The 23,663-nt window shown below is 52.5% G+C and overlaps 5 protein-coding genes across 5 annotated transcripts; 3 read left to right on the forward strand and 2 right to left on the reverse strand.

The window, feature by feature from the left end:
- Nucleotides 1–733: 733 nt before the first annotated feature.
- On the forward strand, nucleotides 734–1,958 carry SPSK_07622 (uncharacterized protein; the record flags this gene model as incomplete). Its single annotated transcript, XM_016734281.1, has 2 exons — nucleotides 734–977; nucleotides 1,213–1,958. 2 exons carry the CDS (start codon nucleotides 734–736, stop codon nucleotides 1,956–1,958), a joined length of 990 nt encoding a protein of 329 aa, XP_016591384.1.
- Nucleotides 1,959–2,928: 970 nt separating this feature from the next.
- SPSK_06858 (U3 small nucleolar RNA-associated protein 10) lies at nucleotides 2,929–8,683 on the reverse strand (the record flags this gene model as incomplete). Its single annotated transcript, XM_016733532.1, has 3 exons — nucleotides 2,929–3,960; nucleotides 4,039–8,236; nucleotides 8,307–8,683. 3 exons carry the CDS (start codon nucleotides 8,681–8,683, stop codon nucleotides 2,929–2,931), a joined length of 5,607 nt encoding a protein of 1,868 aa, XP_016591385.1.
- A 986-nt stretch (nucleotides 8,684–9,669) lies between these two features.
- Nucleotides 9,670–11,859, forward strand: SPSK_07149 (nucleolar complex protein 3; the record flags this gene model as incomplete). The annotated part of the gene is made up of 1 exon (XM_016733816.1): nucleotides 9,670–11,859. One exon carries the CDS (start codon nucleotides 9,670–9,672, stop codon nucleotides 11,857–11,859), a length of 2,190 nt encoding a protein of 729 aa, XP_016591386.1.
- Nucleotides 11,860–20,574: 8,715 nt separating this feature from the next.
- SPSK_10827 (uncharacterized protein) lies at nucleotides 20,575–20,832 on the forward strand (the record flags this gene model as incomplete). Its single annotated transcript, XM_016737093.1, has 1 exon — nucleotides 20,575–20,832. One exon carries the CDS (start codon nucleotides 20,575–20,577, stop codon nucleotides 20,830–20,832), a length of 258 nt encoding a protein of 85 aa, XP_016591387.1.
- A 564-nt stretch (nucleotides 20,833–21,396) lies between these two features.
- Nucleotides 21,397–21,798, reverse strand: SPSK_08114 (uncharacterized protein; the record flags this gene model as incomplete). The annotated part of the gene is made up of 1 exon (XM_016734757.1): nucleotides 21,397–21,798. The coding sequence occupies one exon, from the start codon at nucleotides 21,796–21,798 to the stop codon at nucleotides 21,397–21,399; it is 402 nt and encodes a 133-aa protein (XP_016591388.1).
- Nucleotides 21,799–23,663: the final 1,865 nt, after the last annotated feature.

Genomic DNA, 23,663 nt, shown 5'->3' on the forward strand with positions numbered 1-23,663 from the left:
AACACGTTTCTTGTCCATCTTTGATTTTTATTTTATCTCCTTATCAAGACAAGATTCAGTCTTTCCGTCGTAAGAGCACAAAACTGGAGAAAGGAACATCCAAAGCACAGATGAAAATACTTTGGGAATCTCCCGGTAGGGCAAGTGCGTGTAACCGCCGTCCACGGAGGGGCAATTTGTTCACCATGGCCTATGATTCCCCATATTAGCTGCGTCAAATACCAGAACAACGTCGCCTTGACGCTCTTACAAAGTCTAGCTACCCCTTTCCAATACGTGACTTTCAAGGTAGGTCTTCTGGCCTTTGAATATCAGGGGCTGCGGAAGACGGTGCATTCACGATCTCAGTCCTTGGCTCCTTCCTTCCATTGCCCACGTAGCCCCTTGCGACCACGGACCAGTCTACCTCGCTCTTTCCCTCCTGGGAAAATAAGTCGAAATAGGAAGTACCTGCGAATCTCTCGGCGTGACTTCTGTGTTTATTTATTTAAATATTTTTTTCTCGTTACTTCACTAGCTTGTTTCTGTACGGTTCCTTTGGCTTTGTTTTGTGTTTGTCAATGGGCCAATAGAAGCGCCTTCATTCACCACAAAGTTGCTTTGCTTCTTCCTGGTCCTCGGAGGTCTCTTACTCCTTCAGATTTTCTTTGCTCTTCGTCTCCTCTCTGGTTCCCGCTGAGTGGCTGCTGCAGCCCGACTGTTCCTTTCATAATCATCCACCAGAAGAAGCAAAATGGGTGACGGCGGTTTCACCAAGGAGCAGCTGGCCATGGCCAAGCAGCTGCAAGCCGCCTACTGCTCTAGCGGCACGTTCAAGGCCCCCATGGTGACCAGTCGTCCGGCTCCTCGCCAGCAGGCCGGCCGCTCGTCCACCGCGCCGCCCGTTCGTATGCCTCCGTCATCGCAGACGACTCGGTCGCAGCCCGGATCAGTGCTTCGTTCGAGCAATGGTCTGGTTCGCCCTCTGCCGTCAGGAGGTGAGTGGTTTTATGGTCACCTTGTCATTCCTTTACGATCACCTTACCATTACTTATTAGGCATTGCCAAATTTGGTGGGCCTTTTTTTTCTGCCCCCTTCTACAATCACTTCCCTGGTCACCAGACTTAACCCCATTGTCTGAGGACCTTCCACAGTGCACCCCTATATAATACCTACTCCTTCGGTTGTTTGTGATCCCCGTCTATGTTCTGACAGCATTGCAACTTCCCTAGGACATACTTCTACCCCTACTCCTGCTGCCCGTATTGCAACCAGCCAGGTCCAAAAGCCTGTTCCTAAGTCAACGCCAGTTCCAGCCAACCCGACCCAAAAGAAGAAAACGGTACAAAACAGCACTCAGCCCGCTGTTAAGCCTACTCCCGTTACGCAGAAAGCGGCTCTCCAGAGCCCGACGCAGTCTGCTGCTGCTAAGCCAGCAAGCCGGGTATCTTCTCAGCCGATTATCAATCCAGCTACTAGCCCGCCTATTGCCCAATCTGTCACCCAACCTGTCACCCATAGACCTGACCCCCTCCACAACGTTCAAGATCAGGATCTTCTGTCTATGGAGCCCCTGCCAGTAATTTCTACTCCGACTCTTGTCGCTACACCGGTCTCCCAGGATACTGAAATGGCGAACAGTGGCATGTCTGCAGGCCCTCAAAAAGTCAATGTTGCCAACGCGGCACCTACCGGCTCAACGGCCCCGAGCGTAGACCTTGTTGTCAACGCTCCCGCGGCGGTTCGTGAGGCTATCAAGATCAACATGATGGGGAAGCCTGTTTTGTGGAACTATATGACTGAAGCTCCCACTGTCCGCGAGCTGAGCGAGGCAGAAAAAGAGGGTCTCAGTGCCCTGCCTCCTCCCTGCCCTGCAGACAAGCGTCCCTTGATCCGTGCCTGGCATCCGAACCAACCACTACGGGTTGGGCCGAACGGCGAGGTGGTTGACGAAGAGTTCGTATTTATGATCTGTTAATAATCCACTATGTTCTTCACGACGTTCTCAATGCTGACAGCTATTATAGGGCCCCAGCCTCAACTCGACCTGTCGTTGGCCTAAAAGGCTCTCGCCATGCTTAAGCAGATGCATCCTAATTTTGTCGGAATGGCTGTTCTCTGCATACAAAGATACAATATCACAGAAATAAATGTAAGTCGGCCGCAGTAGCCAGGATACCAGGGGCGGTATGAGTAAAGATGGAAGGGGTGGCTTCCCAAGGGTGGCTTCCCAGAAGCGGTGAAAGGTCATTATCAGGGCAAAGTCAGTTTATTTGTTGTGTGTACCTAGGTCGCGGTGTCTCAATCCGTGCCGATCAGTGGTACCAAGTGAAAGAGACAGCCTACGCTCATCGTGTACTCTGTCTTTGTCATATGGTATATTGTATATCGACACAGGCAGATCTATCGAGATTTGTCACATATAGGACTTGCCACCGTAAGAGCTAATAGATGGTCAACTGAATACCAGAAACATTTTACTAAGGTCCATCTAAACATCGTGTAAACGGCTGTTGGTTCATTTGAGAAGGAGGGGAGATGACAGGCAATTGTTCTATTGACGAGGTAATGTGTTCGGGTTCGAGCTTGTGTTTGCTTTGATTTTAAGCTGTCACTAAAGACAAGTGTCTCCTTGCTGAGTCAAGCAGTAGAAGATCTTCGCTCGTTTACATCTTTGACAGAGAAGTCATAGTTAAATTTTAATAATAATGGATTGTATTCTATCCTATGCTTTGAAATGCAAATAAATGTCCATGCCATGGGCCCCAGTTTTGCTTCGCCGACTCCGATGTGGTTTTAATATCAAAATGACACAAACAAAAGAAAGCAAATGGAATGATATAACAAATAGGGGCAATAAAAAACCAGCATGTAGGAAAGCAACCTTCCCTACAAACAATGTGGCAGACACTTTTTGTACAAACACAAACACCCCTCCTCGTCATAATTTACTGGAGCATGGCATCCAGACTCTCGCCAAGCACCTCCTCGATCTTGTGGATCCACTTCGTCGTCTCGCGGTCGATCGCCTCGTCGCTGTCCTCCTGCAGCTCGCTTATCAAAGGCAGCATCTCGGGTAGCATCGCCAGCCACTCCTCGCCCACCTCCTCAGCCAACACCTGTTGGCACTGTACCAGTGCCAAGCGCTCGGCTGTGTTGGTCGAGTGCTGAAGACGCTTCAGGAGCAGGCTGTTGAGCTCCTTTTGGTGGTCCGCCGCATGAGCAGCCTTGGCTAGCTCCACAACTGCGGGCACCAAGTACTCGACGGTGAGTCCCGGCGCGCCGTTGTTGTGAAGATCCTTGGCTTTGGCAAACTGTTCGACTAGAGCCGGCGCCACAGCCGAAAAGTGAGTCGGCACCTGCCAGAAGCCGCCGCCGCTGCCATGACCGTTGGCGGCGCCGGCGGCGTTGGAATTGTCGCTGTTGCCCTCATCGTACTCAAACGCGGCCGTCAGGGTCTGCAGAATGCGGGACCAGAGGGCACGGTCCTCCAGGCTAGTTCCGATGCGGGCAGCCCGCAGCGCCGCAGCCGCACCGTCGACCAAGTACGCGGCGTAGGGCGTGACGGCCGACTTCAGGCGGTCAAAGAACAGGAACAGGAATCCATAGACGCTCTGCTGGCGCAGGCAGCGGCCCAGGACGTCCAGTTGTGGCAGACCGTGGTCGCACCACTGCATAAGGTCTTCGAACACAGGGCGGAAGGTACTGTCGTTGAGCTTGAAGACCATGTGCAGGGCAGCCGTGTTGACAGCCGCCTCGATCTCGGCCAGGCGCTTCTCAGTGGCCTGGCCCGACTTCCCCGTCTTCCCCGTGGCCTTTGCCGGCACCGCAGCCAGAATTTGGCCACTAACACGCGACTCGCGACGAAGGTCAAAGGTATTCTGGAGAATGACAGAGAGCACCGGCAGGTTCTTTACAATCGACGACTTGCCGTGCTTGTCGATGACGGCCGTCAAGACCTGTACAAACTCTAGCGTGGCCTGTACACAAACACACACAGATACGTTAGCATTGATAGACTTTGAAACAGAGGATGTGGGAGCAAACAGGCAACGTACCGATTGGCCAGCCCGCACAGCGATGGGCCAGTTGCGACGGAGGACATCCAGCATGGTCTTTGGCTCGACCTGTTTTGCGAGCAGCAGCAGGCAGGTCAGACGGGTCGTGTTGGCTTCGTTGTCGTCGTCGTCCTCAAGACCCGCTTCGGCCGATGCAAACGAGGTCACAACCAGCTTGTCGAGGTTGGCACTCGTGATCATGAATGGCAGATGCTGGGCCAGCGCCATCATCAGCGCGTAGGCAGCATTGTGCAGCGCAATGTTTTCAGGGTCAGTAGCTTTGCCCTCCAAGCTCTCTTTGAGGTAGCTCAGCGCACGAGGAATAGCCGTGGGCAAGATCGGGACGATTGCGTCGTGCAGCACGTCCACAAGCGAGGCAAGACACAGCAGAGCCATGACACGCAGGCGCGGGTCGGCCTGACCGAGGCAGGCATCACCGGCAATGGCCGCGGCGGCAGCAGTGACGGCCTCGAGATCGCGGGATCCGTACTTCTCCGCAATCTTGTCAACGCACGTAATTGCGGTATGCTTGTAGGCAATGTCGGTCGAGTCTCGGATCACGGCGGTCAACTGCGGCAGGAAGGCAAGGAGTGCCACGCGCGACTGGACGCTGGCAACACGCTCCTCGTCGACACGGACCTCGAGCGCACGCAACACCTTTTGGCGCACGCTCATGTTGGGGCGGTCCAGCAGGACCTCCACGGCCTTGATGAACTCGCCAATGGACTGCAGGTTGAGCAGCTGTGCCAGAGCATCACCGCACCGGTTGTGCAGGGTCTGCTTCTTACCAGCGCTGCCATGGGTTTTGACAGTGTCGGCGAGGGTAAGAATATCCTCGAGCAGCTGGATGTACAGCTCGCGAATCTTGGCCGATTCCATGTCGTCATCAGCCTCCTCGAGGCGCGAGATGCCATCCTTGAGGCGACGGTTAGACAGCAGCTGGGGCAGCAGCGTCAACTCCTTCACAGCGGACTTTTGCAAGTCGACCTCGCCGTCGTCTTCCCGTTTGCCGAGAAGCGTCGCAGACAGGCTGGGCTTGGGCTTGAAAATATCGCCCACCAGCGAGACGAACTTGGTCAGCGACTGCAGTTGGACCTCGACCGGGAACGAGCCGATGAGCTCGGTCAAGAAGGCACACGTGCTGTCGGCCGTGCCATAGCGGTCGGCAAACATGGCGAGAATGGCAAACAAAAAGTCGTTGGGGCCCAGGTTCTCGATCAGCGAAATAAACAGGTCGTGTTTGCGGTGCGACGGAATGTGCTCGTACGCAATGACAAAGCTGGACAGCAGGTCCGAAGCGCTTACCACGATGTTGCGCTTGCCCTTCTTGAAGGTGTCGATGAGCGGCGGGATAACCTCCTTGATGGTCTGGTTCACCACGTGGGCGGAGTAGTCGTCGCTTTGGCGCAGCACAGAGGTGCCCATCAGCGTAAAGATGGGCATCACGCTGTGCAAAACGACGTCGGGCGCGGTCTTGGCCAGGCTGGCCACCAGCAGCAGCGCTGTGTTCTGGACAGCGGGGCTTGAGGACTTGTGGATGCAGTTGACCAATACGTCGCCGTGGCCGACGGTCGTATCAATCTTGAGGTTCTTGTGACTCTGATAGACAGGCATCATGGCCAGCAAGCAACTGAGAACCACGTTCTGCAGGTAGCCGAGCTCAGAGCCAACGTACGAGCGCAGGATCTGAAGGTCCGAGAGAACGACAAAAAGGCCGGGAAGCAGCTCAGGGTGCTCGGCGGGCTTCGAGGCCTGGACGAGCTGGAGGATAAAAGTAGCACGGTTCACCAGGAGACGGAGTTCGCTATTGGCTTGGATCCGCTGGCCACGGTTGTGCTCGGAAGAGCTCGTCCTGCGTCTCTTATTAGGAGGCGCGTCGGTGGCCATCTTTGCGCTCTGCTGCAGCGTCTCCAAAAAGCTAGTCAGAATCTGTGTGCTTAGCTCCACGTTAAACAGCAAGTCGGTGGCCTCCTCGGCGGCAATATCCAGATCATCCGACGACGTGCCAGCTGCCGGCGGCTTTTGCACCTGCTCCAACATAAACTGCGCAATCACGTTCCGGAAGTCTTCCTTCATGACTGGCCACATCTTGCGAATTCTCTTGAAGACGCAGCTGATCAGGTTCGGCCGATTGTGGCCGTTGCTGTTCTGGATGATACCAAACAGGGTCTCCAGGGCGGAGGTGTCGTTGGGAATGACGACATCCACGCTTCGACTATCGACAATAGACTCGTCCAGCGCCTCCTTTGCGACAAGGGCAGAAGCTTCCTCGGCGCTGAGAGCGGCCCAGCTGTTCAGCAGGGGGAGGAGGACCTGCGTACGAGTCGTGCCAGAAACGCCGCGCACCTCATTGAGCGCCTTGAGCAAACGGATCTTAATGTTGATGACAGGTGTAAGGACAGCGTGGCTAGCGAGGAACTGTAGAATCGACAACCGCACACCATGTGAGAGCCGAACCTGCTCGCCGCCACTGCTTGATACGTCCGCCTTGCTCGACTTGTCGAGGACGTCAGCAAGCACAGCCGGGACGTGATCTTCGTGGAGAATGGCCTCCTCAGCCGAGCCAAGGAGAACGTCAAGCAGGCTGGCTCTCGCGTCAAACGTCAGCCAAGACAGGTCGGCCTGCTCCGCGTACAGCTCCGTAGCACCCCAGCGGTTCTTGCCCGTCGTGCTCTTGGTCTCCTTCAGCGGCGAGACCCGCTTCACCTCGGCGAGAAAGCCAGCGGCAGCGCGGCGGACCTTCTTAGCCGGATCGCTCAGAGCGGCGATGATATACGGCAGGACCGCCTGGAAGTCGACACCGAAGCAGTCGTCCAGGCGCAGGCGTGCAGCGGCCATGTCGAGGGCGGCTACACGTGCGAGTGTCGGGTAGGGTCCAGACCAGATGCGGATGAGGAATGTAAAGTAAAAATGGTCGGACACGGCGTCGGCACGACCGAGCAGGGGTGCGGCATCCAGCTTCTCGAGCTCGGCCTTGTCGTAGGATGCCGTCGCCAGGAAGAGCTGGCAGAACTGCTCAAACACGCCGTTCGGGTCCTGGGCGAGACAGGAAGACGGGCGCGTCAGAGTGGACAAGCGCTCGACCGTTGCATCCAGATCTTCTTTTGTAATGGAGGTGCGCGTCTCCTCAGCACCATCAGCCATTGCCGTGTCGGGTTCGTTGGCGGCAGCGGAGTCAAGCAGCAGCTTGGGACGAATCGTGGCATCCAGCTTTAGCTCCAGCTCTTCAATGTCGAAATCGACCTCCTCAATGACCTTGCGGATAACAAGGCCACCGGCATTCTCGGGCGCCTGTGACAGGACAATCAGGGTCGCGCCCAGCTCTTTCCGGACGCTGCCGTCGGGGTCCGTCTCGTCGGTGATGTCGTGGGCCGCCAGAAGCAGCGACTTGAAGGCGACAACAAGCTGCTTGTCCTGCAAGATGCCGCCAAGAATAATCGATTTGATAATGGGCAGGCCGCGCACAGCGGCTTTCTTGGCCAGGCGGTCCGTCAGGGCGAGGACCAGGCCGTTGGCCAGCTTGTCGATGCGCCGCTGCTTGCCAATCTCCACAAGCAGATGGGGCAGGTCCTGCACCTTGAGCACAGCTTTTGCCACCTTGCGGGACAGCTGCTTCGCCGAACGCTGCTGGGCGAGGATCGAGAGACAGACGAGACCGGGCTTGGCCGTCTCAGAGGTCCATCCCATGACCACCTGCTCCATAAACGCAGTGATGGCCAAGTCGGCAACCTGTGCCTTGGACACAAAAACGGATACAGCCATGTAGGCAGCAATTTGGACACCGGGCGCCTCCCGGATCATGAGAGCATCACCGAGAACGGGGCCAACCTTTTGCAGGACGGACTGGTCGTTGTCCGCCTGGACGCTTCTGCGGCCCGACCTGAGGGCGTCCAGCATGCCGTTGATGGACTCGGTCATGACGCCGCCCCAGAAGGTGATAAGGCCCGGGTAGTGCTGCTGTGTGTGGCAAGCCGCGAGGGTGTACGAGGACAGTGTGGTGAGGAAGTCGAAGCGCTGGGTTGCGTGCTGCACAATGGCAGCGCGGGGCAGGGCCGTCAGAGAGCGGATGTAGGGGCTCAGGAAGCGGTACTCGTATGGCAAATTTGAGGGCAGGATGGACATGAGTGTCACAAACACAGGGATGGAATGGTAAGGGAGGAATGTTGTGATGAGTGTCGATGTGTTGAACTCGTGAATGCTGCAAACATGTTAGCGGACGGCTGCAGCCACGTTCGGTTTCGGGAGATGCATTTGCACATGCAACGTACCGGAATCTCCGAATCAGCCACTCAATCGACTTGATCGCCGGCAGAAGCCGTAGTCTGCTGCCACTGAGACGCAAAAAGGACTCTATCTTGCGGTCCAGCTCCTTGTTCTCGGCCTCGTCCATCATGGTCCGGTCCTCGTCCTGGCTCAGCTCGCTGAAGAGAGTGTTGCCGAAAGGGACGAAGCGCTCGTCCAACTGGCACAGCTCGTCGAAGCCATCGCGGCAGATAACGTATACGGACTGGAAGCTCTGGGAAGCGGCGACACGCGGTTCAAACAGCAGTGACTTGGAATGGGCGGCTTTTTGCGCCTTGACGTCGAGCGAGATCTTGGACTTGGCGGCGATCTGCGCCAGCTGCGCCGCGAGAGACGACGCCATAGTGGCCGTTCCTCCCCAATGCGATGCTGTGTATTGCGGGTAATGTAGAGGGCCAGCGGACGGCCTGTCGTGGAGGGGGTGGTTGGGTGAGGATAGTGATGCGTGGCGAGATGCAGCGTCGTCGTCTCGCAAGTCGTGCTGGGGAGAGGATCTGAGGACGGTCGCTCTTTCCCACAGTGGTGATTTTTTCTTAGCCAAAACTTTTCTTTCTTTCCTTCTTGTTTGGAGCCCCGTAAACTTTTTTATTGCGGGTCCGATAAACAGCTTTGTCCAGTAGAATCGCTCTGATAGGTGCAGACCCACCTGAATCTACCAACGCAAGGCTCCAACAGTGAATTTAGACACTTTAAGGTACAATATCTCCCATCGGTATTGACGATGATCATACCAAATGTCAGTCATATTAATTGAACCCCCTCTCCCTTCAATTAAGTTTACGAGACTTAAAAGTAGAAAAAAAAAAAAAAAAACTAGAATTAAATTTAAAACATGTCTAGCTGCGCAAAACTCCGGATTTTTTGGACGAATTTCAACCTTAGAGAGCTTACAATACAGCTTCCGACAGGCCTGAATCAGGCACAAAATCAGATCCGGAATACCAGCTATTGCTCTAGTGAAATCCAGATTAGATTTACAATTACAGTTATCGTAGAAAAATAAAAATAATGAAAAGAAAAGAAAAGAAAAAGAAACCTTGCGAATATGAAGACCTTGTCCACAACCAAATATAAGAATGCTAATGACACAGAAGGCGGTGAAGCTTCTCACGTACCGTATCAAGAGCGCTAGTCCTAATCGGTCGCTTCTGCCTTTCTGCCGGTCTTTGCTGCCATTTTTTCTGCAGCCACTAAATTTTTTACTGAGAGTAACGGCCTCTCGTCGTTGCACGCAGAATACGAGGTCAAGAATTGTTTCTGGTCACTTCCAACCCCCCTCTTTTTCGCCGCTCGCCCAATTCCCGGTGGTAGATGACAGACTCTCCTGCAATGGACTCACGAGGCCCCAAGAGACGGAGGGTCAGCCCGACCCGCGCTGGTGGCGGAGACGGCGCAGGGAAAGGCATCGACAAGTCGTACCTCAAAAACGCCGCCAACTGGAGTCTAGAGGAGAATTATGCCGAGCGGTCTCGGAAACGGAGCAAAAAGGCGGAAAAGGCGGAAAAGGCTAGCGACCGGCTGCCGATCCGGACGGCCGACGGCATGATGCGACCCCTCGCACGTGAGCCCACAGACAACGATGCGACCAGGGACGATGAAGATCCGTTTGCGGACAGCGGCGACGATGTGAAGACAGAGGCCGGCAAGGCCAACGGCAAGAATGACGGATCGGGCGCACGGAAAGCGGCGGCACGGATACAAGAACAGAATGCACGGCTGCCCGAGCGGCAGCAGATACAAAATGCCAAGGAAGAGCTGGCCAAGCTTGCGCTGAAGCTGAACGAAAACCCAGAGGAGAACGGCGGCGCATTCAAGGCACTGGCTCAGGTCTCGCAACAGTACACATCGATTGCCGTGCAGAAAATGTGTCTCGCTACGCAGTTGTCTGTGTACAAGGACGTGATTCCAGGTTACCGCATACGCGCGTTCGGCGAGGAGCCACCAACCGGCGAAAAGCTGTCGTCGGATGTGCGTCGCATCCGGGCGTACGAGCAGAGTCTTCTGGCTGGCTACCAGGGCTACCTGCGGGAGCTGATGCGCCTGTCTAAGCTGCGGCCAAGCGATGCCGCCAACAAAAACGGCGCTGGCAAGCGCTCCAAAGCCGCGAAGAACGCCACCAGCCTTGCGGACGCTGCGCTGGCTTGCGCCTGCTCGCTACTCAACGCGGTGGCACACTTCAACTTCCGCGAGGACCTGCTCAAGATCATTGTGGGCAAGCTCAGCACACGCCGCGTGGACGCGTCGTTTGTCAAGTGCCGCCTCGCACTCGAGACATTGTTCCGCGAGGACGACGAGGGCCGGCCATCGATGGAGGCCGTGGCCATGCTGTCCAAGATGATGAAGGCCCGCGACTACTGGGTCGATGAGAGTGTCCCCAACACGTTTCTGCACCTGCGGCTGCTCTCCGAGTTCTCGGGCAAGGGCTCGCAGGACAGCGTGGAGCGCGCGTCCGACGAGACGAAACGCAAGGAGAAGAAGGAGTTCCGGACAAAGCGCACGCGCAAGTTGATGAAGGAGCAAAAGGCGCTGGACCGCGACATGGCGCAGGCCGATGCGCTTGTGGCACACGAGGAGCGCGAGCGCATGCAGTCCGAGACGCTGAAACTCGTGTTTGCCACCTATTTCCGCATCCTGAAGCTGCGCACACCGCACCTGATGGGTGCAATTCTCGAGGGCCTAGCCAAGTATGCGCACTTGATCAACCAGAACTTCTTTGGCGACGTGCTGGAAGCACTCAAGGATCTGATCCGCTACAGCGAAGAGGACGCTGCCCGCGAGGCGCGGGCTGTGGAAGGCGAGGAGGATGAGGAGGCCGCCAATGGCGGTGCAGACGACGAGGACGACTTTGCCGTCTCCCGCAACCCCAGCCGCGAAGCGCTTCTGTGCACGGTGACGGCCTACGCGCTGCTCGCCGGCCAAGACGCACACAATGCCGCCAGCGACCTGCACCTCGACCTCTCCTTTTTCACGACAAACCTCTTCCGCAGCCTTTATCCGCTTGCCCTGTCGGCGGACATTGAGAAACATGCCAACTCACTACAGCAGCGCCTTGCCGATGCACAGGAAGCGGCTTCCTCGGAGACGACCGCGGCCGCGGCGGCTGCGGCCCTGAACCAGAAGAACGGCGTCAAGGTCAACTTGCAGACAACCACGGTCCTTCTGATCCGTTGTTTGACTGCGGTCCTGCTACCGCACTACAACATCCGGTCGGTGCCGCCCTTGCGGCTCGCCGCCTTCGCCAAGCAGCTCATGGCAGCGTCGCTGCACGTGCCAGAAAAGTCCAGCCAGGCGCTGCTGGCGCTTCTCTACGATGTGGCGCACACGCACAGCAAGAAGATTAGCGCGTTGTGGAACACAGAGGAGCGCAAAGGCGACGGATCCTTCAACCCGCTGAGCGAGACGGTCGAGGGCAGCAACCCGTTCGCAGCGACGGTTTGGGAGGGCGAGCTGCTGCGGCGGCACTACTGCCCAAAGGTGCGCGAGGGTATCAAGGCTCTGGAGAAGAACTTGACGATATGAGTAAGACGCCAGGCAACTCTGGATGCATCAAATCCCGGCGAGCAGTCGATTTACTTTTGAAAATATAAATGCTCTTTCCCTTCGTTACTTTCAAAGGTCGCTGCTGTCAGGCGTTCTATCATGCGCTATACTTTGTTCTTACCAACGTGCGCATGTATACGAAAGAAGGGCCTGTTGTTTGCTTTTGTTTTGGCTTGCATGTACAAGAAGATCTTACGATGGCGCTGTTTATCGGCAATGGTTAACCAACACCGGAGTCAACCAACATCTCGTCCCAGAAACAATGAGACTCGAGTTTAGCGAAGAGCGACAAACGCTATAGAAAGAAAATTTGTGACGAACGCATAAACGCCAGTGTCGGCAGGTCCGTCGCTCATCGTCTGTTTGTTCTTCTCTTCCTTTTCTATTAGCCATGAGCGCATAATATCGGATCTTATGACTATGAAGTGGATGCGAGGGCCTTGGATGGATTACGAAGGGAAACCGGAATGGTTAAAACGACAGGCTTGGGTAGACAAGCTGGATAACAAGAGGCGATGGCCATCATTCATGCGAATGGCCGGACGGGAATTGTTGTACAAAGTCAACGGTAACATAAGCAAGAAAACGAGGGCAGGCAGACAATGGAGGGAGCAATAGAGGAATAGTTGCCACCGGGCATGGGCCGTTGCATGATTTGACATTGCTGAATCGTTGGGTTTTTACCCCAGCCTTGTCCGGTGATGCTCTTTCAAGAGCATTGAAGAAGATCAGAAGATCCATCTTGCATTTTGTTTTCTCGTGTCCTTTGGAAGAGAAACGGCGGACCGTGACAAATTTTCTTTAAAATGATGCACATACATGTCCCTAATATACCATCCATGGTGGGGAAGGAAAATAAAGACAGGTCAAGAGACCCCAAATAAAAAAAGCAGTTTGCATCGTCAATGACGCTTATGTCCTATTCTTTTGTCGCTATCCTATCGCCATATGATTGCTTTCAGCCATGGACAACGTAATACTGAATGGCAAGAATCTACAACAGCATACACCTATGCATTCCCATCTACGCCGCATACGTCGCTCTTTGTCACACCGATCGGCGTATCTTTCCTTGAACCCTGTCTCCTACCTTCTATCCTCCCAGAAACGAGCCATGGGCTTGCAGGTTTCAGATTTGGGCTGGCAAGGCGATCAGTTCGTCAATCTCTCCATATTACTGAAGGCAACATGCCACGAGAAAAGCAGACAGTTCCTCGCCTTGGCCGGACTACCTCCACAGACGTAACTACTGTATCATTCGGGACTCCCGTGTGTTCCCGACATACTTTACATTTTGTACTTTTCATGATAACTTTCAAAAAAATCTCAGGTCGGAGGGAGCGAACTGACTCGGGATGCCAGGCCGAACCGCCGGAGAAGAGGCAAAACGGGGGATGCCCAAAACGACCCTGATTCTACCGTTGATTCCAGCAGGATCCAAGGGAGAGGGGACTTGGGTCTGTCCGCCAGCGTCATCATCAATGCTTCCTTACAACAACATTCCCAACTACGACATATTACTATTTCGTAGTCATTTTTTTCTGGTGGGGACTGGAGTACATGACTTCGGTGGAGTGATTTGCCCTTGGATCTTCCACTTCTCAGTTCGCGGAGGTGTCATACCTGATTTTGCCCCTACATGCGTTTTCTTCAATCAAAGCCGTCAAAGTCCTAGATGCCGTACGAGTATGATGCGGGCACGTTAGTTCTTCTTTCAATGGACAATGTCCTTGAACGGGGGTCTTCCCAATAAGGATGTATGTTAACCGGCAAGATCGGAACAGCTCGTCATGCCTTCGCAGCCAAGGCGAAGGGCAAAAAGTGTACACAAGAAAGGTAACTCTCAGGGGTATAGATATGCTTAGGGCCGAGCGAGAGCCACCGCCGTCACTTTGGCGGAGGGAACGCACACACCCGTTTGTACGCCGATATGCACTATGCACTCTGCATATGCGGCGTCTTTTGCCTCTCGCTTGTCTTACCATTCTAGCCTACCATTGGCTTCGAGCAGGACCGCCCCTTTTTTCTTCCTTCCTTGCTCTTCTGTTGGTTTGTTTCACTTTTTTCTGGCCGGGTCAGTGACTGCAGCGTACCTTTTTTGTGACTGGGCGTATTCTGTACAAAGAAGGACGAAGGGGTCAAGTGATGGTCAAGCCAGAGAGGTCTGGGCCTTCGATGAGCCTTGGTCCTGTCGCCTCTTCCTTGTTGACGCACTCGACCACAAGTCAGCCAGTCTGGTCAGGGCGGTTTGCACAAGTTCGTCGTCAGAAGCTCTGATTTTCTTTTCTTCTTTTTCCGGATTTTTGACCCGTCTCTTTCCAATGGCATCCCGTATGCGGTCACTCTCGCCAAAATGGCCCCTCTATTTCATGCTTCGTGGTCTGTTCTTTTCCTCTTCAGCTTGGGAATATCCGGTGGCTCGTGCCCTTATATTTACCCTTTGTGATCCTCGTTTGCTTTCGCCAACCTCTTCCGCCCCGTAAGACGCACGGAGTATTACAAAGTGGCGAGGGCGAGCGGCGAGAAAGCGCTTCCACAAGGTAACAATCGGTGGATAGGGAAGGCTTATTCGACGACTAATAATTCTTGGTTTGCAGTGTCATAGATACTTTTTGCGAAGTCGCTTCTTTCTAATCTTTTTTCTTTCTTTCATTTTCTTGCTGGACATCTTTGCAATTATTTTCTCATTTTTTTTTTCAAAAATATTTAGTAAAAAAAAGTAATCTTCTTCACTTTTATCGTCAACCGGAAGAGCAACCGAAGCCAAGCAAAGGGCAAATAAATCGTCGTGTGAGGTCAACAAACAGAGAGGGGGATCCTTTCCCGCAGTATCAAGCATCCCCCACCTGAAAGTGCACACAAATGTGACCATATGCCAGGCACAGTTGCCATATGTGATTGAGTGACGGGACGCAAGGTTCTCTTTGGTCTCTCAACCCTTTTGTGACGACAATCAAAGCGTAGAGTCGATGCCTGTCCCCCGCTCATCATTGTTCGTGATTTTTTCCCCTGCATATCACTACGACGCATTTTGTTCGCACGTCCCCTTGACAACAACCACTGCACCCAAATAAGGCCGAACACGGTTAAAGAACGTCGCAACTGGCAGCACCATCCTTGCCTAAACGATATGCAGGTACGAACAAGCACAAGGAACCATCAAAGCACTGATATTGGTCAATTGGGAGGAAAAGGGGGAACTATGGGGCCCTTGCAGTAAATGGGCCTTGCGTGCACTCAGATTCAGATTTCAAAAATAATATATAAATATCCTGAAACACAGTACCTCCGTAGATAAGATGCTTGCGACCAGGAGGTGAGGTGCATAAGGAGGGGGTTGGTGGTCTGGGCAACTTAGCGGCTGCGACGTTGGCGGCATACGGGAAAAGGGCAACAGACATCTCAACATTTGAAACACAGAGCGAGGACGCTTCATATTCGAGATCAGATGTAGCTGGAAAATAAACCAATCAAGAAAGAAAGTCAGAGTACAACGTACAACTCACGACGTCGAAAAAAAACGAGAGGCTGGCATGGGATTAGGCAAAGAGGCTCTTCGCGTCTTCAGTTATATTGGCTTGGCTGCGGTCCGTGAGCGGTGGCTCTGGAAACCGATCCGAGGATAGATACATTGGGCAATAAAGTGGCGTGGTGAAAGACAGCAGATAATAACAGAGAACATATGCTGTACACCAAAAGGACGCCGCAAAGGCTGTTTCGATATGTTAAGGAAGAACAACGTCATAAACGCCACACACAAGAGGACTGGTTTGCCGGCGCGTGGACATCAGTCGAATGCCACCAATCGACATCTGGACTACGATTGTTCTCCAGGGGGGGATCTTTGAACTTTTGCTGCGTAAATATAGCCGTGATGCTGACATGGCAAGGCCGTTTATGCGACCTGTCTGGCCTGCCGCTGGCTCTCTTCGGGCCTTGCGAACCGCCTGTGTTATTGCTATTGATGGCTCTTTAAACGCTCAGTGCTGTGAATTGGACATGGATGATGAATAGTCTAGATACACAATGGCTGACCGTTGCTCGTTTTCGAAACACTCTGCAAGTGATTAAATATGGTGCATCGACCAGGCATCTGATTTCAGTAGGCGCTGACGACGGTGACGAGGCCAAACAAAAGTGACGGGAGGACAATTCTTCATCCCCAGAGACCAAGCGAATCGAAAGATGCCTAATCCAAACCGTGTGCCGTGAAAAATGGGACTGGGTATTTTGACATTACGACGTTTTACTCGGTTGATTTCTAGTACACTCAAACATATCAAGTCCAATACACGCCCCGGCCCATTTTACTTTATAACATCGAAGAGTCAAGGTCTTGGGGCCGTTCACAGTCTGTCAGCTCTTACAGCTGTCGTAGGTTCATGGAATGTGCTTGTATGGCTTACGGAGATAATACGACGTCGGTGGCCGTGGAGTGTATTGCTTACGCATGTCTACTTAGAAACCCCGTAACTTGTACTGCCGGACGGTGTCGGAGGTCTGTGTTCTGGAAAACAAAGTGACCAAAGCTGAAAGACAAGGGACGAGGACATGAATACCAGAAAAGGAATCGAAGAATACAAAAGTGGAGATTTCTGTGAGGCATGACCCTCCTAGCTTCTCCGTAGAGAACCGTGCTCACTCTCACACGACCGGCGTGGAAAACAAATACGGCTGGGGGTTCCACTCCTCCCTCGTCTGTCGTTGCTACTCCGGTGCAGGCCAAGACAGCACAACAGGAATGCCTTTTTGGGCCCCTTTTCGGCGCTTCGTTTCATGTTGTCGACTTGAAGGTGGACTCGAGGGGATAACGGACAGGCCCACGCATTTCGTCCGCAGTCAATCGCTTTCAGCATGCATATCGTATGGCGTCTTTGGGCTGTGGATTGATCGGTCCGTTCGTTGGTATCGAAGAGATGCATGATGAAAAGACGATGGAGACAAAGGATGGCAACGAGCGCAAGGATGATGACGAGGGGTCCAGGAACCCAAGCTTAGTTTGTTCAATGTTCTGGATGCGGTTCGTCTGCGGAGTAGGGGCGAATACCAGCTCGGACTCGGAACGACGGCTTTAGAAAGGGTTCGCACAAAAGCACAAAGAAAGAACGCAAGCCCAATGTTTTTCATCGAAGAGAAAACGAAAAGAGAAGTATGCCTGGCTGGCGATCTCGATGGCCAGCCCACTTCGCCAGAGGTCTAGATCCTTCTGCGCAGCATTTTGATAGCGGACAGTGGAGATACACAGTGTTTGAAGGGGAGAACTCTGATTGCGAACTGAGATGTCGTCTCTTGAAAGTTTTAGTTTAGAGCAGTGGAGACTCAAAAAAACGTGGATCTCTTGCTTTTTCTTTTCTTGTCTTGCTCTGTTCCTTCCGTGCATGGTCTGACACTTGTACCTGGCACTAACTTTGCCCCGTTGAATGGAAAACACGCTAAATTCAGGTACACCAATCAGCGTAGGCGCCTGTCCGACGGGAGTCCCGTCGCGATCGGAGGGGAGGGGCTCTCCAGCCAGAACGATTGCAGCAACGCAAGGGGGCGTCTTCTCATTACCATGTTTAATTTACACAGCAGGAAAGTACGACATACAGAAAAAACAAAAGAATGGCATAAAAGGCAAGATCACATCCGCTGTCCGGAGTCGAAGAGCATCTTTCTATCGCAAGAACGCCTTGCAGACACGTTCGTATTCGCCTGGTAGCACATCGCGTCCTCCCTTGACTAAGTAATTACAATGTTTCACCGATCGCATGAAACGAGAGTAGACGACCGCCTGCCCCCTTTTTCTGTTCTGTTTCAGACTCCCTGCTCGAATCTGTGATCGTAATCTTTGGACTACAGCATATTACGCGATGTTAAGAGGCCCGGAGCAGGTCGTACGTGATCAAATGGTACCTTGAGAGAGCCCAGGGAAGGGAAGGAGTACGTTGTACAGAGTACTCGGGATGGAGTAAAAACAAACCGGCGTATTTCGGTTTGTTTCGTTTTGACAACTTTTGCTTTCCTTCCAATTTTGCCTTGTTCGTGCGGCCCTGAACACAAATGGCGATCCGCGGCTCCTTCCCTCCCTCGTCAGGCAGGCAAACTGCCTATTCTGGACGCACTCCGTGTTGCTGGTCAGACAAAGCGCAGATGCACGAGGGACGGTCTCATCTCGTGATGCCTATCACGTCCTGCTCTTCCTCCCCTTCTTGTGCCTATTGGAAATATCTTCTCACACCCAGTCTATTTTTGTTTCTGGGAGATTTGACGTGTACCTAATGTTCCATTGCATGCGCTCGGCTTCATCCCACCTTTCTCCACGCAGCTCGGAAGCATCGCCTCGTCACGCTGACCATTATTGTCTTCCATAGTGTTCCTGCAGCACATATGCGCTGGGGCGGCATGCATCGTCTTACAGCATACCTTTGTGCCCTCACTGCGTTGTTTGTGCAATGAAGACCATGCAGACAGGCCATGGAGATGGTCCATGGACACGCGAGGTTGAGCCGATGAAAACAAGACAGTAAGGTACAAGGCTCAAAGGCCGTGGCTGTGACCACATCGGCTAGCAAAATAAAAAAACAGTAGCAAAACGACAAATAAGAAGAGCAGAAAAGTACAATTTGGCACCTGCATCAAAACATTGTGAACAGCAAATCGGGAGTTTGGTGAAGCAGCGATTCCGCAGGTTTCTATTTCTGGCTTTTTTTGCGTCACAAAAAAGTCAAGGTTAATTAGAGAACCAGTTCTTCTCCAGTATCAAGTGAGAATGACCTGCAGGAGGGATTCGCAGTCTCTCATCTGGCCGTTCCAGCCACAGGACAGTGGGCCTCAAATGACGAGGCCCTTTTGACAGCGACAATGGGCCGCGGCCAGGCCACAGCACAGTTCCCACGCCTCCAATTTAACTTGTGGGCACCAGGTGCATTGTGTGGGCCGGTTGGCATCAGCACAGCGGCAACGGCAACGGGCAGCACAGCGGCAAGCCACAAATAGCACATGAGCACCTGAACAGGACTAACGACCACCAACCAACATTGACAACCACCAAAATCCACCGAATCGCTCGCCGCGTTCCCGCCGGCCTGGTGCAAGTCATACCACACCCAAAAGTCTGAGGGAGCCAATCATCAATCTGAAGAGCTGTCACCCCGCCCCCTTTCCCGCCCTTGTTTTACATTAGGTCTGTTTTTATTTTTGTGTTTCTGAAGAGACTGGCTTTCGTGCCGATGCGTATCGCCGGGAAAAGCGTGGGAAACACAGGGGTTCAATACTGAATAAACACGAGACAAGCAACGAGAGTGGAGGAAATCATAGCATCGGACAAAAGTTTAAAAATAAGAATCGAGCTAGCTTTTCAAGCTGGTGATTGGCCACCGAAGAGACAAGAGCGCATTACTTGGAAGTAGAGCTCCGAGAGAGAAGAACGAGACGCAAATGTGCGATCCTACTATAAGCCTCGTACGAAGTTTCCTGTCAAGGGCAAAGCTCGGGCAGGAATACTGTACAAGATAAAAAATGTTAAAAACGGTCTGGGAGGAGAGGGCAATCTGGACAGACCAGGCGGAGAAGAACAGCTCATTAAGATGGGATAGTTTCAAGAACACGAGGAAGCTTCCTATGAAACATTTTTCCTGGGCAGGTGAGCGAGGCAGTTTCGAACAACCGCCGTTTGGATTCTCTTCTACAAATCTGTGAACCGTATCGTACATTAAACCAAAGTTATGCTTCTTTAGTCAATGGACAAGCGACCGAAAATAATCAAATAAATTGCGTAAGTGGCGGTAATCTTGATGCAAAGAATATATTGCAGTCAGAGACGTGCCGCTTTTACATGGTAAGTACCACGAAAACCGCTTTTCATAGGCCACAAAGCTTCAGAAGCTTTTCCAAACGCTGATCTCCAAAGACCAATTTGTGGGCATATGCTATTTCCAGTAATCGACCCGCCGCTATAGCGTTATGGGGCATTCTACGGCATACGTTGTTGAGGCATGGGACTGCCTAAGACGATGAAGACTTTGAGTCATTTGTGCTATTGACCTGACGTTCCGCTTTCAATATTGATATGCCGGTCCGAAAAGAAGAGTGCCAAAATGGGATCGCATGAACAGACGTGGAAGGAGAAACACACACACAAAAAAAAAGAAATAAGGAAACATTGGGGTGACGGACTAGGAAACAAACGAAAACGAAACGAGATGAGCAAAGGGGCCTTTTAGGGTGACGATGTGCAGTCAGAGGGGGTGCTTGGGGGATCAGAGAGCTGCACTGATGGGATAATACTACGACAGACGTCGTATTGCACCAGACAAAGAGGTCCGGCAGTATGTTGACGTCGTATCACAAAAGTCATCGAGAGTCAGAAGACGGTCCAGCCTAATGGAACCGGACGCTTGCTGGTCGGTCTTTCCCAGCGGGCAATTTACGGTAGAGACGCAAGGGAGCCACAGGAAGAAAGAGCAAAGCAACAGAATAGGCCAGATGGCATCGAGACGACCATGCGAAGCGAAGTGAGCAGAAAGAGCGACTGAGGGACAGAAGGTACGACTGAAGCAAGGGTCCTTCCTCAACCCCTACCTCCGATCTTTCCGCCCCAAAGGAACGGCCAAAACCCCCCCCCCCCCAAGAAAGAAAACGTCGAGTTCTATCATCGACCACATTTTTTCTAACGCACGTCCCTCCTTCCCCCACCTTGTTTCAGGTCTCAGAATGCGGGTAGGTGGCGAAGATCAAACCGCCCGCTTGACCCGTTTCGGCCTGGAAGGCAAGAAGAACGGACAGGAAAAGGGACAAGCGACCAAAGAAGGGAAAAGAAAACAACTACGAACGGAACACGGCAGAGACGGACGTCGAGATGCAAAAGAAAAGAATGAGCCACGCACAGCCCCAGCGGACAACTTTCTTATGCACGAAGCCATTGTTTCCATGGTCCTCGGTCAGACCTCCTTCCTGCCCTCACGAAGTTGATTTTGTTGCTTTTGCTTTTTATTGTGTCCCGTTCCGTGTTTTCTCTCGCCGAAAGCCGCCTGCCCTGACAACGGCCGAGCTCAATGTACATTTGGATCATTTATTTCTTGTCTGCTGGAATCTTCTCCTCCCAAGAACAAGAAACGGCCCCATACTTTCTTGGCGCATGCACTGGGCGACAACGGCTCTCGCTACCCTGCACGGCATGCCAACATACGCCCATCTCGCACGACGAAAACAGTCTCTCATGCGGGATTCATAGACAGGAAGAGACAAGCGGAAGGAGAACGGCGCATGTCTCGGTCACATTCGTTCTTAGCAGGAAGGTTATGGCCTGGACTTTCATTCGTGGTTTGTCTGAGCTGGACCTTGAGACTAGAGGAAGGAGAAGCTATATTGCCATGTAGTATAGGCCAGCTGGGCCAACATGCATGCTATTCAACAGACTCTGCTTATGATTTGGTGGGGATGAGAAGGGAAGGGAGGAGAACGAGGCAAGTGGTGCCAGTATGCATCTTGTGTTTTTGTTATTGGCTAGCCCAACCAAAAAGAGCTTTTCTCAATTTATTCGCCCCAAGCCAATGACACCCAATCCTTTGCCCTCTGCGTGTCTTTCATCTCTCCACCCCGTTCCTTGAACAAGAATGACTGGTTGGTTCGATGTTGCACCTGCATTTGCTTTTTGAACAAACCGCGTCGACTGTTTTCCCCCCCCTCTTTCTTTGGGGCTGGGTAGCACACAGGAACGTAGTCCGGGCTGGTTGGAAGGTGCAGGATGGCGTCGTAATCACGTTGCAAGGGAGGCGTGAGCGACGCCCCGTCAAAACCACTAAAAGTCTCTGCAATCCACTGCTTTCCGTGCGAACACCGTTTATTCTGTGTAGCCTTGGTGCCTGAAATGCCGTCGGACTGAGGATCAGGACCAAGGGCAGCACCAGTCAGAAAACGGGATGTTCTGGCTTGCATATACACCCACTCTTGTCTCTTTTACCTTTGTTCAGACTGGTGGGAAATACAACTCCCCGGGGGACGAAAGGGACGGTGTTCGCCCTCACCTTATGCCCCTGCTTGCTCTCATCATTATTACGTGTCTGCTATCTAACTAGACTCTAGCTGCCTAGGACCCGACTTTCAGAAGTTGACATGCCTAGCGAACCTGGCAGGATCGGAAGAGGGGCAGAGAGGCTACAGAGAGCAGGGCGGAGCGCATGGAGGATGATGAGAAAGACGTGCCGAAGTGTCGATGCAGACGGCACTCCACAGACCGTGTTACGCTACCATTTGTGACTACACGATGCCGAGAACAGACACTGACCAACGCGAAAAAGAAAAGAAACAATACTCAAGAAATCGCCTCCAACCGGCTTCATTCGCCTTCAACATCATGCACAAAAAAAAAGGATAGGATGCATAGTTGGCCCTTATGCTTTCTCCGTGTGGAGTATCTTCCGCATGGTCACTTCAGCGCTACCCATACCATCCCCACTTTTTTCTTTAATGCCCAGTTCTGAAGCATTGCACCAGGCGCGTTTCAAGTTGACAAGGTGGCAGGTATTTCGTCTCTTTCACTTTTTTTGGGTTATTTTCAGATTTTCAGTTGGCTCAGGTCGGGCCCACGGGAAAAGTGCATCCCACCTATCTTTCTGCTTTATTGGTTAGAACGTGCAAACCTACAGTCAATTCGGAGGGTGCACTGTGTGAAAAATCGCGTACCAACCCACAAGGGCAATGCGACGTGAGGGTAAAACGAATTCAGGGGTTTTGTAGCGGGTACAAACTTTAGCTCGCAGTCTACTGCGAGCTATAGGTACCGTATACATATAACGATAACCTTACGGCTTTGTTGTCAATGGCAACAATCGCTAACACCAAAACGTCAACATCCTGGCCGCGACAAAAGAGACGAGAAACAGGACGGAGGCTAGATAGGAGTCACGACGCGTTATCATTTTCAGGCAGTTCTCTTTGTCTTACCTGTCTTCGTTCTGAATCCCAGTGGCTTTCCTGTCTTCGATTGGTGAAAATTTCTTCCTCGGAATACAAAGGCCCGGTGATGTGGAGAACATAATTTCTCTCTCACGACGGGCATGCTGTAGCAATCCAAACCGTAAAGTAAAGGCCACTGGCAGGTTACTGAGTATGACGCCCAGGTCAGGTCAGAGGATGCCAGGTGCTAAGAAGGCATCACAGACGCTCTCAAGTGCTGTCCGACCCTCTTCCGCTTGTTTGTTGCTCGGATGTCCTCCAATCTGGTTGGCGCTGCATCGGTCAGGAGAGCGGAGATTGTCAGCGGAGACGGCCTATTTCTCAAGTACTTTTTCTGGGTAAGTATCTTTCTTTGCTTTCTTTTTTGTGCTGGGTTCCACGGAAATGCAACCTTATTTGTCTCGCCGCCTAAAGAAAAGACACTTGCCCAAAATAGCGGGTTTTCTTTCTGTATTACTCCGCAGTTTTCTCAATTTTGCATCCACTGTATGTTGTCGACAAAAGTCCCTAAAATGTCTCATTCCTTGTTGCAAATCACTAGAATGGATTCCCACTGTTTGGTATAAAAAAAATACGGCGTACGGGGGCTCCATAAGGAACGCGCCATAACCATACCGGCCACGATAGATTTGTTTCTTATTTGCTTATATCTTCTCTGGAACAGAACATCTCGGCTAGCATGTTTTCTGTTCTAGTCGAAATGAAAGTTTGGTGATCATCGAACGAGGAACGACGTGGTGAATTACCGTCTGCGCATGGGCGCGATGAGACCTGTCTTACTTCGCCCTATGCAACGATTCCGGGCAAGCCACAAAAATAATAATGATTGAAATGAAAAGAAACAA

The sequence above is a fragment of the Sporothrix schenckii genome (genome assembly GCF_000961545.1).
Source record: "Sporothrix schenckii 1099-18 chromosome Unknown Cont41, whole genome shotgun sequence".
NCBI lineage: Eukaryota > Fungi > Ascomycota > Sordariomycetes > Ophiostomatales > Ophiostomataceae > Sporothrix > Sporothrix schenckii.